Source organism: Aquarana catesbeiana, linkage group LG03, assembly GCF_042186555.1.
Source record: "Aquarana catesbeiana isolate 2022-GZ linkage group LG03, ASM4218655v1, whole genome shotgun sequence".
Taxonomy (NCBI): Eukaryota; Metazoa; Chordata; class Amphibia; order Anura; family Ranidae; genus Aquarana; species Aquarana catesbeiana.
Window position 1 is genome coordinate 60,302,954 of NC_133326.1, and position 12,906 is coordinate 60,315,859.

Genomic DNA, 12,906 nt, shown 5'->3' on the forward strand with positions numbered 1-12,906 from the left:
GGGCCATATGCCAAAGATGGGGGGTTCCAGATGTAGATCTCTTTGCATCCCGATTCAACAAAAAGATAGACAGATTTGTGGCAAGGACAAAAGATCCTCTTGCATGTGGGACGGATGTGTTGGTGATTCCGTGGCATTGGTTCTCACTGATTTATGCATTCCCGCCTATTCTGCTACTGCCACGACTCCTTCGCAGGATCAGGCAGGAAAGGAAGTCAGTACTTCTGGTGGCCCCCGCTTGGCCCAGAAGGACTTGGTATGCGGAAATAGTAAGGATGATGGTGGGTTCCCCGTGGACCCTACCGGTATGCCCAGACCTGTTATCTCAAGGTCCAGTGTTCTATCCTGCCTTACAAACGCTAAATTTGATGGTTTGGCTATTGAAACCCACGTTCTGAAGAGTCGTGGGCTTTCAGGTCCTGTGATATCTACCTTGATCAATGCAAGGAAGCCAGCTTCCAGAATGATTTATCATAGAGTCTGGAAAGCTTATGTATCCTAGTGTGAATCCAGGGGTTGGCATCCCAGAAAATATGTGATAGGTAGAATTCTTGATTTACTACAATTGGGATTAGAGATGAAGCTGGCCTTGAGTACCATCAAGGGCCAGGTCTCGGCCTTATCAGTATTATTTCAACAGCCACTTGCTTCGCATTCTTTGGTCCGAAACTTTATGCAGGGGGTGACGCGTCTTAATCCTCCGGTTAAGGCGCCCCTAAACCCCTGGGACTTGAACTTGGTTCTGTCTGTGTTACAGAAACAGCCTTTTGAACCAATACGTCAGATTCCTTTGGTCTTGTTGACAAGGAAGTTAATTTTTCTGGTAGCCATCTCTTCTGCTAGAAGAGTATCAGAATTAGCAGCTCTTTCCTGTAAAGAGCCTTATTTGATTGTACACAAGCATAGAGTGGTATTGCTCCCTCATCCTAATTTTTACCGAAGGTGGTTTCAGATTTTCATCTAAACCAAGACCTTGTTCTGCCTTTCTTTTTTCCAGATCCTTGTTCTCCAGAAGAAAGATCACTACATTCTTTGGATGTAGTAAGAGCAGTCAAGGCCTATCTGGAAGCAACTGCTCAAATTCGCTAAATGGATGTTTTGTTCGTGCTGCCAGAGGGTCCCAATAGAGGATAGGCAGCGTCAAAAGCTACCATTTCTAAATGGATTCGACAATTGATTATTCAAGCTTACGGTTTGAAACAAAAGATTCCTCCGTTTCAGATCAAGGCACATTCCACAAGGGCTATTGGTGCTTCTTGGGCAGTGCATCACCAGGCCTCTATGGCTCAAATCTGCAAGGCCGCAACCTGGTCTTCAGTCCATACATTCAGCAGACTTTATCAGGTGGATGTGAGAAGGCATGAGGATATCGCCTTTGGGCGTAGTGTGCTGCAGGCAACGGTACAGGGTCCTCAGGTCTGATTGCACCCTACTTGGTTGTGTTTCCCCCCCTCAGGTGGCATTGCTCTGGGACATCCCATCAGTTATTACTGAGGCTCTGTGTCCCGTAATGTTCGAGAAAGAAAATAGTTTTTTTTTATAACAGCTTACCTGTAAAATCCTTTTCTTTCGATGGACATCACAGGACACAGAGGTCTTCTAATACCCTTATATTGCTTTGCTACAAAACTGAGGTATCCCTGTGAGGGGAGGGATTATATAGGGGGTTGAACTTCCTGGTTAGGGTGTGCCAGTGTCCAATCACCTAGTGATACCTATATAACCCATCAGTTATTACTGAGGCTCTGTGTCCCATGATGTCCATCAAAAGAAAAGAATTTTACAGGTAAGCTGTTATAAAAAATCCTATTTTTTCAAGTTCATACTTTTCTTGAAAGGCGCTGCAAAAACTACGGTAAAGCACCACTAAAACTAGCGGTGCTTTACCGCTAACATGACCGCGCTAACAGTGTAAAAGGGGTCTTAATATTATTTGAGGAAATGGACCTGACTTTATGGAGTAGTTCTTATATAGACGTTTATGTAGCCCCAGTTCAACTGGGGGTATTCCATTTTAAGGTGGAGTTACCTTTCTGATTTGTGCTGGTAATTGTATCTCACTTGCTTCCGTAGCCAAGTTTTGGTGAATAGGTTCTCTTTATGAGACATCCAGACATCCTTGGATGTCATCCCTGTGCTACACTGAATGTAATATGGGGGGGGGGGCGCAGGGTGTGTGGAGCATTTGGGCGTCAGCCCAGGCGCCAGGACACAATTTCTAGTCGCCATTGACCTGGCGCCTGGGGTCTGTCAGGCCTTGTACTGAGTTTGGAGGATCATCAAGGCACAATCACTGTGCTCCACAAGTAACCAAAAAGCAGAAACTGCATTTGCATCAAATATGGCTTCCTTTGTGTACCTATATATTTCCATTTTCCAAATTTTGTACATTAAACCATTAACCTACATTTAAATAATGATTTATGTTGGAGGAATCTTTCCCACGTTAAATCTATAATTCCCTTTAATAAACCAGAGTCCTATATTGCTAAGTACAGTACAGCAGTTATGTACTCTGCATGAGATATTCCACTATTGTTTGCCTCTAAATGAGTTATTTGTGGCCTGTGCAGTTTTGTCAATAAACTCTCCATTTATACCAGGCAGTGCTTTGTTGGATGTCGGGGAATGTATGAAGCAAATGGCTGAGGTGAAAGATTCTCTCGATATTAACGTCAAACAGAACTTTCTTGATCCACTACAGTGCTTACAAGACAAAGACTTGAAAGAGATTGTGGTAGGCATTCATTATTTTCCATTTATTACACAGCTTGAGAATACCTGTAACCGTATTTAAAAAATCTAGTACTGAGGTATTGTTCCATGTTCAGTGACTATTTGCTGATGAGATTTAGCCCAGAACGAGTACCTTTCTCACATTCGTTCAGCCAGGAAATTGCTTTTTTTAGTTCGCCAAATGGCATTTGTTTACCTGGATCATTGATGATTAGGACACAGCTGTTTTTCCTGCACTTCTATGATCTCCCTTCCTAGTTCCAGACTGATCACTGAACATACAACTTTCTATATAAACTTATTGTTTAGGTGGCTTAAGCAGGTCCTGAACTTAAACCTGACCTCCATGTATGGTCTTTATTGTATAGTTACATTAGTCCAGCTTGGACCATTGTAAGTGTTCCAATCCCAAACCTGTGGGACTGATTGGAAAGCCGACAATCGCTTTAGTAGTCGCTGCTACAACAGTGATTTTCACTATCTTCCAGGTTCGGTGTCAGGTAGCTTTCCCTCTGCTCACTGGGGGTCCCTTGGTTAGCACTGTTGCCATTCACAGAACACCTTCTATTTGTTCAGTGATTACAAGGCATTTTCTGATTGGACGAGGTAGAGATGGTGACATCACCACCCCACCTCTTTACCTGGCCCAAACAGAGAATGCCATGTATTCACTGAAAAAATACAAGGTGTTCTGTAAATGGCAGAGCAAGCGACCCTCTGTGGTTGCTATCCAGAATGGAAGCTGCTCACCCAGAACCCAGAAGATTGCAATGATCACTGTCAAAATTACTACAGTGATTCTCCGCTTCCACAGAGGTCCCTCAGGTATGAGACATTCATATTTTACATTATTCTAAGTTGGATCAATGTAAATAAAGATCATTAAAAAGCACATCTCTCAGTGCAGGGTACGTAACGTGGGCAATTCTTTCCTATATCCGATATGCTACTCAAAGCCAAATCTCCAATGAATTTGTAATTTTAATGGGAGCACGATTTATCTTTCCTTAATATGCACTAATTGAAAACACTATAGTGCAATTAGTGCATAGTATACAATAACCCATATCAGCCAGCTAATTTGGTTGTAAACCCTCATATATACTCAGTGAAGAGACTATCCTCAGGTGATGCACAGAAATTAAACAAATCCTCCTACATAAGGTATACCTGTCTATTTGCAGTTTTTTCTTCTCTACATCCATGTAAAGTCCAGAATTTAGAAGCTTGTCTGTGAGTTCAGAAAACAGGAGGCAGAGAGCTGAAGCTACACTCTGCAGAGCTCAGTGAGGAAAGCTGATTGGAGAGAAGGGACACCACCCCCCCCCTTTCACACAGAACGTAAGAGCAGAGCTGAGGCTGTCAATCGGCTGAAGATCCCTCCCCTGTCACCATTTTTTTCTTGTTATCAGGAAAACTTGTCAGAAGTGATTCATGCTGATTAAGGACGAGCTCCGGCCTGTTCGCACAGCCCACGCGCAGAGCCCCCAGGAAGTCGGCAATGCGCTGCGCTAATCACAGGCAGTGAGACATTTCCCGATCTCTGCAGACGCACATCGGGACAATGTCTCACTGCCTGTGATTAGCGCAGCGTAGTGCTGACTTCCGGGCGGGGTTTGCACGTGGGCTGTGCGAACACGCCTGAGCTCATCCTTAATGCTGATAGCAGAGGAATGAAGCAGCAGACAGAAATTACACTTAGTGCTCTTAATTGAGACAAGTACACACTATAGAGGGATATGCTTTCTTCGTATTTTCATGTCTGAGGTTTACAACCACTTTAAAAATTCATCTTTTTATATTCGCCAGATTAAAGTGGTTCTCCAGCCAAAAATTTATATCTGTCATTAGATTGGATATGTACACTGACAGTATGCTCATTGTTGAAAAGCTTATTTAACCTGTTGCCGCCTGGCCTATGGCCAAATGAAGCCGGGCCGGCCTCTGTTCGATCTGGGTGGACGTCATATAACGTCCTTGTGGATTGTGCCTTGCGCACGCCCATGAGGCAGCGCTGCGGAGCAGTCTGTCACCGGATGTGTCTACGGCACACAGCCAATGGCTGATCACTGTACAGGCCCACTGCTGATACCATGTGACTGCTGTATCCAATCACAGCAGTTCACATGACAGTTGTAAACATTGGATATATAATTTGGATATTCTGCGCTTACCAAAGTGATAATGTGATCATTATTATTATAATGGCAACAATAGTGAAAAAATAGAAAATATTTAAAAAATGTGTAGGTGCCGCTACTCCCAAGAATTAAATACTCAATATACACACACATACATAAACATATATAAAGGAATTGCGCAGTCCTAGATCATTTAAATTATAATAAAATGTGAACCTTACGAAAAAAGCCACAAAAGTGATGTGGATCGATCAATCAGTGGAAACCAATTATTAAAAAGGAATCAAAAAAAAAGTTTTTATACTGTGTATTTTTTAAAAAGTCCCAAAGACAAAACTTGGAATAATGATTAGTGTTCATATAAGCTTCTGATACAGCCCCTGGATATCTGCAACATTAACTAGTGGGAGCTTTTATATCCCAGCGGAGAAAAACAAAGCCAGATGGCCTCTTACAGGACAAGATGGACCCAAAAAATTATAGGGGTCAAACACGCTTGATATGCACAGTGATCACCTGTGATGTTTCCACTCGGTCTGTTCCAAATGTTAACCACTCTCCTCCGTCGGGAACAAAAGAGATGATTAAACAATTCCAAACATTCCAGCCGATCTGCTTTATGTTTCTCCAGTATACAGGGGGTCCCCGGGTTACGAACGAGATAGGGACTGTAGGTTTGTTCTTAAGTCGAATTTGTTTGTAAGTCGGAACAGTACCTTTTTTAAGTACAAATCCAGTCTCAGAGTCAGGAAGTGAGATTAAATCCATCTAATGAGGATACAGACAGTATAATTTTTTTTATTTTAATTATTCTTTACTTTTTTTAATTACTTTGTTATTTTTTTTTTTATTTAATTAATACTGTATTTCTTATTTTTTTTATTTTTTTTATAAATTTTTTTTCACTTAACTTTATTGCTATCACACAGGAGAAAACAATTCCCTGTGTGATAGCAATTGGAGGTGACAGGTTCCCTTTATTGACCCTGTCACCTCCTAGCACTGCTAGATTTTCTGTCAGAGCTGAGAGGGGAGGAGCACAGCTCTCCCCTCTCACTCTTTACATGGCGGCAGGGACAGGAGGAACAGGTACAGTACACTGCATATTAAGCATATTACAGTACTGCTCACAGGCTGTTACAGGCTGCTCACCTGATGGCACAGCAGGGAGATGGATAGATGCTGTGTCCAGGCAGGCCGGCCGCGGTGCACCTCCGCGGGGCAGCGCTCGTAGGAAAGACCGGGGATCCTGGAGGCTTCACTAGGCCGGACAAGGCCGCGGTGACGTCACTCGGGCCCCGTTCGTAAGTAGGGGTCGTTCGTAAGTCGGATGTTCGTAAGTCGGGGACCCCCTGTATGTGAAAGATTCAGAAAAGAGGAAACTTCATAGTGCAGAAGAAATGGTTGTTTTATTCCAAGTATTGCACATAAACAGACAAGAAATCCATACAAACGCAGCTGCAAGCTTTCAAACTGCCAGCTGGTGACGTCACAGAAAACCTCTCCAACCAACGCCTTTCCTTGTAACAAGCATTGAGAGGGAACAGAGATAGCCCTGGGACGTCACTCACCACGGTTTTTATACTAGACAGGGGAGACACCGGAAGTTCGGGAATTATTCATCCCTCCCAGGTGTCACACAATTACTACATATTTTATCACGGCAAAGTTTATTTTAAAATGAATATTTTAAAAGAGATTCCATATACAACACTACAATGAAGCATGATATAGTACAATCTTATACCAAAAAAAGCATCTCTAACTTATTTAATCCATTTTACTAAAAATCAGTGTAAACATAGTTGTCACAAATTTGGCTGTTGAATATAATTTGAACACCAACCCAGCACATTAGCATGATCTAGATCAATTGATTACAAGATTTACCATAATGTATTTCAATTAATAAACTAGTAGCTTTATAAAAACAATAGATGTTACAAATCAATGCTACATGATACACTAAACATTCTAACCACTTAAATTATACTAAAACTCAGGAATTTGAAGACCTCAAATAAAATATAAAATATAAAAAATAAAAATAGAAATATATATATATATATATAAATTATATATTTATAAAATTAAGTTGAATTAATGTGTGCTGTTTAAATATGACTGCTATGTTTGACAGCCCCTATAAGACGGAGTAATATGCAATACCAACACATATATAAAACCACACATTAATTTAAAGAATTAAAAAAATATATAAACCAAGGAACACAATTTGCTATTATTGATTTATGGCTCTATGGGAAAATATTTTTTTATTCTCATGTGTGTGTCCTTTTCTGGAGGCACTACATTAATGACTCCTTCTTCCTGTGGGGGGGGACATGGAGTCTCTACATGAATTTGATTCCAATCAGTGGGGTGTCAGATTTACCTACTGATTTAGTGCATCTTCTATTCCTTTTTAGACCTAGTAATTTTTAAAGAGCAGAAACTATTGATGACCAGGACACATTTTAAACCTACTGATCGGAATGGCTACATTCCGACAGAAAGCTGTCATCCCAGTTGGCTTAAAGCCATTCCGAAAGGCCAGTTTCAAAGAATTAGGAGAAATTGTTCTAAAACGGAAGATTTCTAAATACAGGCTGAAACCTTAACAAACGATTCTTAGGCTACAATCAGGATGATCTGAAACAAGAATTGGAAAAAGTCAGTAATATGGATAGAAGTCAATTATTGATACCCGGAATAAAGAACCAAGGGGAAATAATCCTTACGAGTGGGCTTTTACTACCACTTTTTCTTCACAATATTGATTGATTAACAAGATTGTGAAAAAACATTGGCAAATATTAAAAAAATGACAAAATTCTTGGTCCCAAACTCCCAGAAAAACCTAATGTTATTTTAGGAAAAATAACGAACTCGGACACCTTGGCACCATGTTTGGTAACATGAAAGGTTTTTTTCCGTGCAAGAAATGTAATGTGTGTAGAACGTCCTGAACCATCAGAACTTCATTTTTTTTCTTCAAAGTCCAAAGTATATAAAATTGAGGATTTTATTGCTCGTGGGGCAGTAGGAGTTATTTATTAATTTGTCCATGTGGGCTCCAATTTTTGGGAAGAACCACATGGGCTTTAAAAGTCAGAATTTGTGAACATTTGGCCAATGTCATTTATTGGTCAGTGTATCCAGACATTTTCGGGAGTGCCATAGAAGGGACCCCTCTGGAATGAAAGGTATAGCTATAGAAAAACATTCCCCTAATTGGAGAGGTAGCAATTTAAAGAGCTAGATCTCACGTGGAGTAGAATTTTAAAGAGACAGATCTCCCGTAGGGAAACTCAATGGATATTTTACCTCCGTTCTTACAATGCCCTGGGGCTCAGTGTAGAATGGGACATTAAATGTTACATTAATAATAATAGCGAATTGTGTTCCTTGGTTTTATATTTTTTTAGTATTATATTTTTTTAATTCAATAAATTGATTATTATGTGGTTTTATATATGTGTTGGTATTGCATATGGCTCATTCTTATAGGGGCTGTCAGACATAGTAGTCATATTTAAAGCCACACATTAATTCAACTTGACTTCATATATATAAAATCATTTCTATTTCTATTTTTATTTTCATATTTATTTGATGTATTCAAATTCCTGAGTTTTAGTATAATTTAAGTGGTTAGGGGAGGGGGGCGCCCTGCGGGCCCCCCCACCCCAAAGCACCTTGTCCCCATGTTGATGAGGACAAGGGCCTCTTCCCCACAACCCTGGCTGTTGGTTGTCGGGGTCTGCAGGCGGAGGGCTTATCGGAATCCGGGAGCCCCCTTTAAAAAAGGGGCCCCAGATCCTGCCCCCCACCCTATGTGAATGAGTATGGGGTACATAGTACCCCTACCCATTCACCTAGGGAAAAAAGTGTCAATAAAAAAAAACACACTACACAGGTTTCAAAAGTAATTTATTAGGCAGCTCCGGGGGTCATCTTCCGACTTCGGGGGTCTTCTTCCGACTTCTCTGGCCTCTTCTCCTGGTGTTAGGCCTCTTCTCCCGGTGTCCGGTTCTTCTGCCGGGCTCCTCCGCTATCTTCTGCTCTTTTGCCGCTCTTTTGCTAGTGGTGACCCGGTCTTCGCCGCCTTGTTCCGCCGTCTTGTTCCTTCTTCTTCTCTTCTTTTCTTCTTCCGATGTTGACACAACGCTGTCTCCCGCTGTTATGCTGTGTGAGCAGTGCGCAGTCACTTACAGTGGCTTGCAAAAGTATTCGGCCCCCTTGAACTTTTCAACCTTCTGCCACATTTCAGGCTTCAAACATAAAGATATAAAATTTTAATTTTTTGTGAAGAATCACCAACAAGTGGGACACAATTGTGAAGTGGAACGAAATCTATTGGATATTTTAAACTTTTTTAGCAATTAAAAAACTGAAAAGTGGTGCGTGCAAAATTATTCGGCCCCTTTACTTTCAGTGCAGCAAACTCACTCCAGAAGTTCAGCGAGGATCTCTGAATGATCCAATGTTGTCCTAAATGACTGATGGTGATAAATAGAATCCACCTGTGTGTAATCAAGTCTCTGTATAAATACACCTGCTCTGCGATAGTCTCAGGGTTCTGTTGAAAGCGCAGAGAGCATCATGAAGACCAAGGAACACACCAGGCAGGTCCGTAATACTGTTGTGGAGAAGTTTAAAGCCGGATTTGGATACAAAAAGATTTCCCAAGCTTTAAACATCCCAAGGAGCACTGTGCAAGCGATCATTTTGAAATGGAAGGAGTATCAGACCACTGCAAATCTACCAAGACCTGGCTGTCCCTCTAAACTTTCAGCTCAGACAAGGAGAAGACTGATCAGAGATGCAGCCAAGAGGCCCATGATCACTCTGGATGAACTGCAGAGAACTACAGCTGAGGTGGGAGAGTCTGTCCATAGGACAACAATCAGTCGTACACTGCACAAATCTGGCCTTTATGGAAGAGTGGCAAGAATAAAGCCATTTCTCAAAGATATCCATAAAAAGTTTTGTCTAAAGTTTGCCACAAGCCACCTGGGAGACACACCAAACATGTGGAAGAAGGTGCTCTGGTCCGATGAAACCAAAAAACTTTTTGGCCACAATGCAAAACGATATGTTTGGCGTAAAAGCAACACAGCTCATCACACTCAACACACCATCCCCACTGTCAAACATGGTGGTGGCAGCATCATGGTTTGGGCCTGCTTTTCTTCAGCAGGGACAGGGAAGATGGTTAAAATTGAGGGGAAGATGGATGCAGCCAAATACAGGACAATTCTGGATGAAAACCTGTTGGAGTCTGCAAAAGACCTGAAACTGGGACGGAGATTTATCTTCCAACAAGACAATGATCCCAAACATACAGCAAAATCTACAAAGGAATGGTTCACAAATAAACGTATCCAGGTGTTAGAATGGCCAAGTCAAAGTCCAGACCTGAATCCAATCGAGAATCTGTGGAAAGAGCTGAAAACTGCTGTTCACAAACGCTCTTCATCCAACCTCACTGAGTTTGAGCTGTTTTGCAAGGAAGAATGGGCAAGAATTTCAGTCTCTCGATGTGCAAAACTGATAGAGACATACCCCAAGCGACTTGCAGCTGTAATCGCAGCAAAAGGTGGCTCTACAAAGTATTAACGCAAGGGGGCCGAATAATTTTGCACGGCCCACTTTTCATTTTTTTATTAGTTAAAAAAGTTTCAAAAATCCAAAAGATTTCGTTCCACTTCACAATTGTGTCCCACTTGTTGGTGATTCGTCACAAAAAATAAAAATTTTATATCTTTATGTTTGAAGCCTGAAATGTGGCAAAAGGTTGAAAAGTTCAAGGGGGCCGAATACTTTCGCAAGCCACTGTATATAGGCATGGGGCGGGGTCACCGCCTATATAAATGGTTGCGCAGCTCGCACACAGCATAACAGCGGGAGACAGCGTCGGGTCAACATCGAAAGAAGAGAAGAGGGGACAAGACCGCGCAGAAGACCAGGCCACTGCTAGCAAAGGAGTGGCAGAAGATGGTGGAGGGGCCCGGCAGAAGAACCGGACACCGGGAGAAGAGGCTGAATACCGGGAGAAGTCGGAAGAAGACCCCCAGAGCTGCCTAATAAATTGTAAAACCTATGTAGTGTGTTTTTTTTTTTTTATTGACACTTTTTTCCCTAGGTGAATTCGTAGGGGTACCATGTACCCTATACTCCTTCACATAGGGTGGGGGGCCGGGATCTGGGGGCCCCTTTATTAAAGGGGGCTCCCGGATTCCGATAAGCCCTCCGCCCGCAGACCCCGACAACCAACGGCCAGGGTTGTCGGGAAGAAGCCCTTGTCCTCATCAACATGGGGACAAGGTGCTTTGGGGTGGGGGGGCCCGCAGGGCGCCCACCCCTCCCCCAAAGCACCCAACCCCTAATGTTGAGGGCATGCGGCTTGGTACAGTTCAGGAGGGGGGGCGCTCCCTCGTCCCCACCCCCTTTCCTGACCGGCCGGGCTGCGTGCTCGGATAAGGGTCTGGTATGGATTTGCGGGGACCCCACGCCAATTTTTCAGCATAGGGGGTTCCCCTTACAATCCATACCAGACCTAAGGGCCTGGTATTCCCTTGGGAGGGAACCCACGCCGTTTTTTTTATTTAAAATTTGGCGCGGCGTTCCCCCTCATGATTCATACCAGATAGCTGTCAGCACTGCCTGTCGCTCATCGCAAAAGGGAAAAAAGTTTTCCTTTCCCGATGAGCGAGCCACCTCGGCGCTTGCTCCCGCGACAGGGCTCGCAGGTGTCAAATCTCGCCGATAACAGCGGCGAGATTGACACAATATCGCGGTCACCTACTGTATAAGAGTTCTTTGAGCTTTCAGGGGGTTTGAGTCCACTAAAGGTAGAAAGATCAATAATGAATGTTGGATCGATTAACTTGGGTATGTTCAGCCTGCCCATACATGCTTCCAATCTCGACTGGTTCAGCAGGAACAGTCTATAGCTGGCTTAAATCATTGTATTGCTTTGGATTTGTATTCCATAAAACTGAATAAAATATTCAAACTAAAATCACCCAGGTAGTCCTTGCACCCCAGTGCTGGTGGTTAATAACAAGTGCCTAAAATAAAAATGCACTCATCCAGCTCCCTTTTACACTTCCCTATCTTCTAATGATATCTTATTGCATATTCCAGGTTAAATCTTTTCACCCATTCTTATGTTGGGCTCTGAGATTTGTATATTTTAATGAACAATTTTCCTTCTCTCAGTATCATCTGAAAAAGCTAGAAGGCCGGCGTTTAGACTACGATTATAAAAAGAAGCGACAAGGAAAGATTGCAGATGAAGAAATTCAACAAGCGGTGGAAAAATTTGAAGAATCTAAAGAACTAGCTGAAAGGAGCATGTTCAATTTTCTAGAAAATGATGTAAGTATGCAGCTGCTTTGGGTGGGACACACGTCTGCACTGCCATAAGGAAAATGTGCCTTGTATTATTTCTTAATGGTTTACCTTCAATCTGCAGCAACTCAATGATAGCACATTCATCATATACAGCTCAGTACAAAGATCAGTGACCATAGGGGGACACAGGAGGCAATAGGACCGCAGATGTGGGAAGCATAGTTAAATCTAGTCAAGTCTATGAATGTGTTAAATGGCAGTTATGGGGATAATGCAATGTATAAATCTTGTCTAACCTTACCTTTTTAGTAACTGTAATATATGAAAAGCATTGGCGTGTGCAGGGGGTTTGCTAGGTGTGCCCTAATCACTACGTGTGGTGTCGTTTCCCTCTCCTGGCCAGGCTTCCCTCCATGTTGCACCTCCCCACCACAGTGCTGCTGGCTTCCCTCCTCTCTTCCCAGCTGCTGCGGGGATGTTTCAGAATGGTGAGCTAGGGAAGGGGCTAGTAAATATGTCATTTCTTGGCCCCATCCTTTTCTAAATAAACACAATGTACACACTCACTGTGTTTATTCATAATGGAGGCATAGTAAACTGTGTTTACTGTGCTTCAGTTTGTGATTGAACAGGAAGCAGTTCAGTACAAATTACTTCCCATTCATTC

General features: G+C 42.5%; 1 protein-coding gene across 2 annotated transcripts in view; it reads left to right on the top strand.

Annotated features, from left to right (window-relative positions):
• LOC141131384 (lamin-B3-like) overlaps positions 1-12,906 on the top strand; it is a 278,047-nt gene that overhangs the window by 235,562 nt on the left and 29,579 nt on the right. For both annotated transcript variants that reach the window (XM_073618578.1, XM_073618579.1), the window contains 2 exons: positions 2,604-2,737; positions 12,105-12,263. In XM_073618578.1, coding sequence (XP_073474679.1) covers positions 2,604-2,737; positions 12,105-12,263 — 293 coding nt within the window. The remainder of the gene's footprint in view (positions 1-2,603; positions 2,738-12,104; positions 12,264-12,906) is intronic.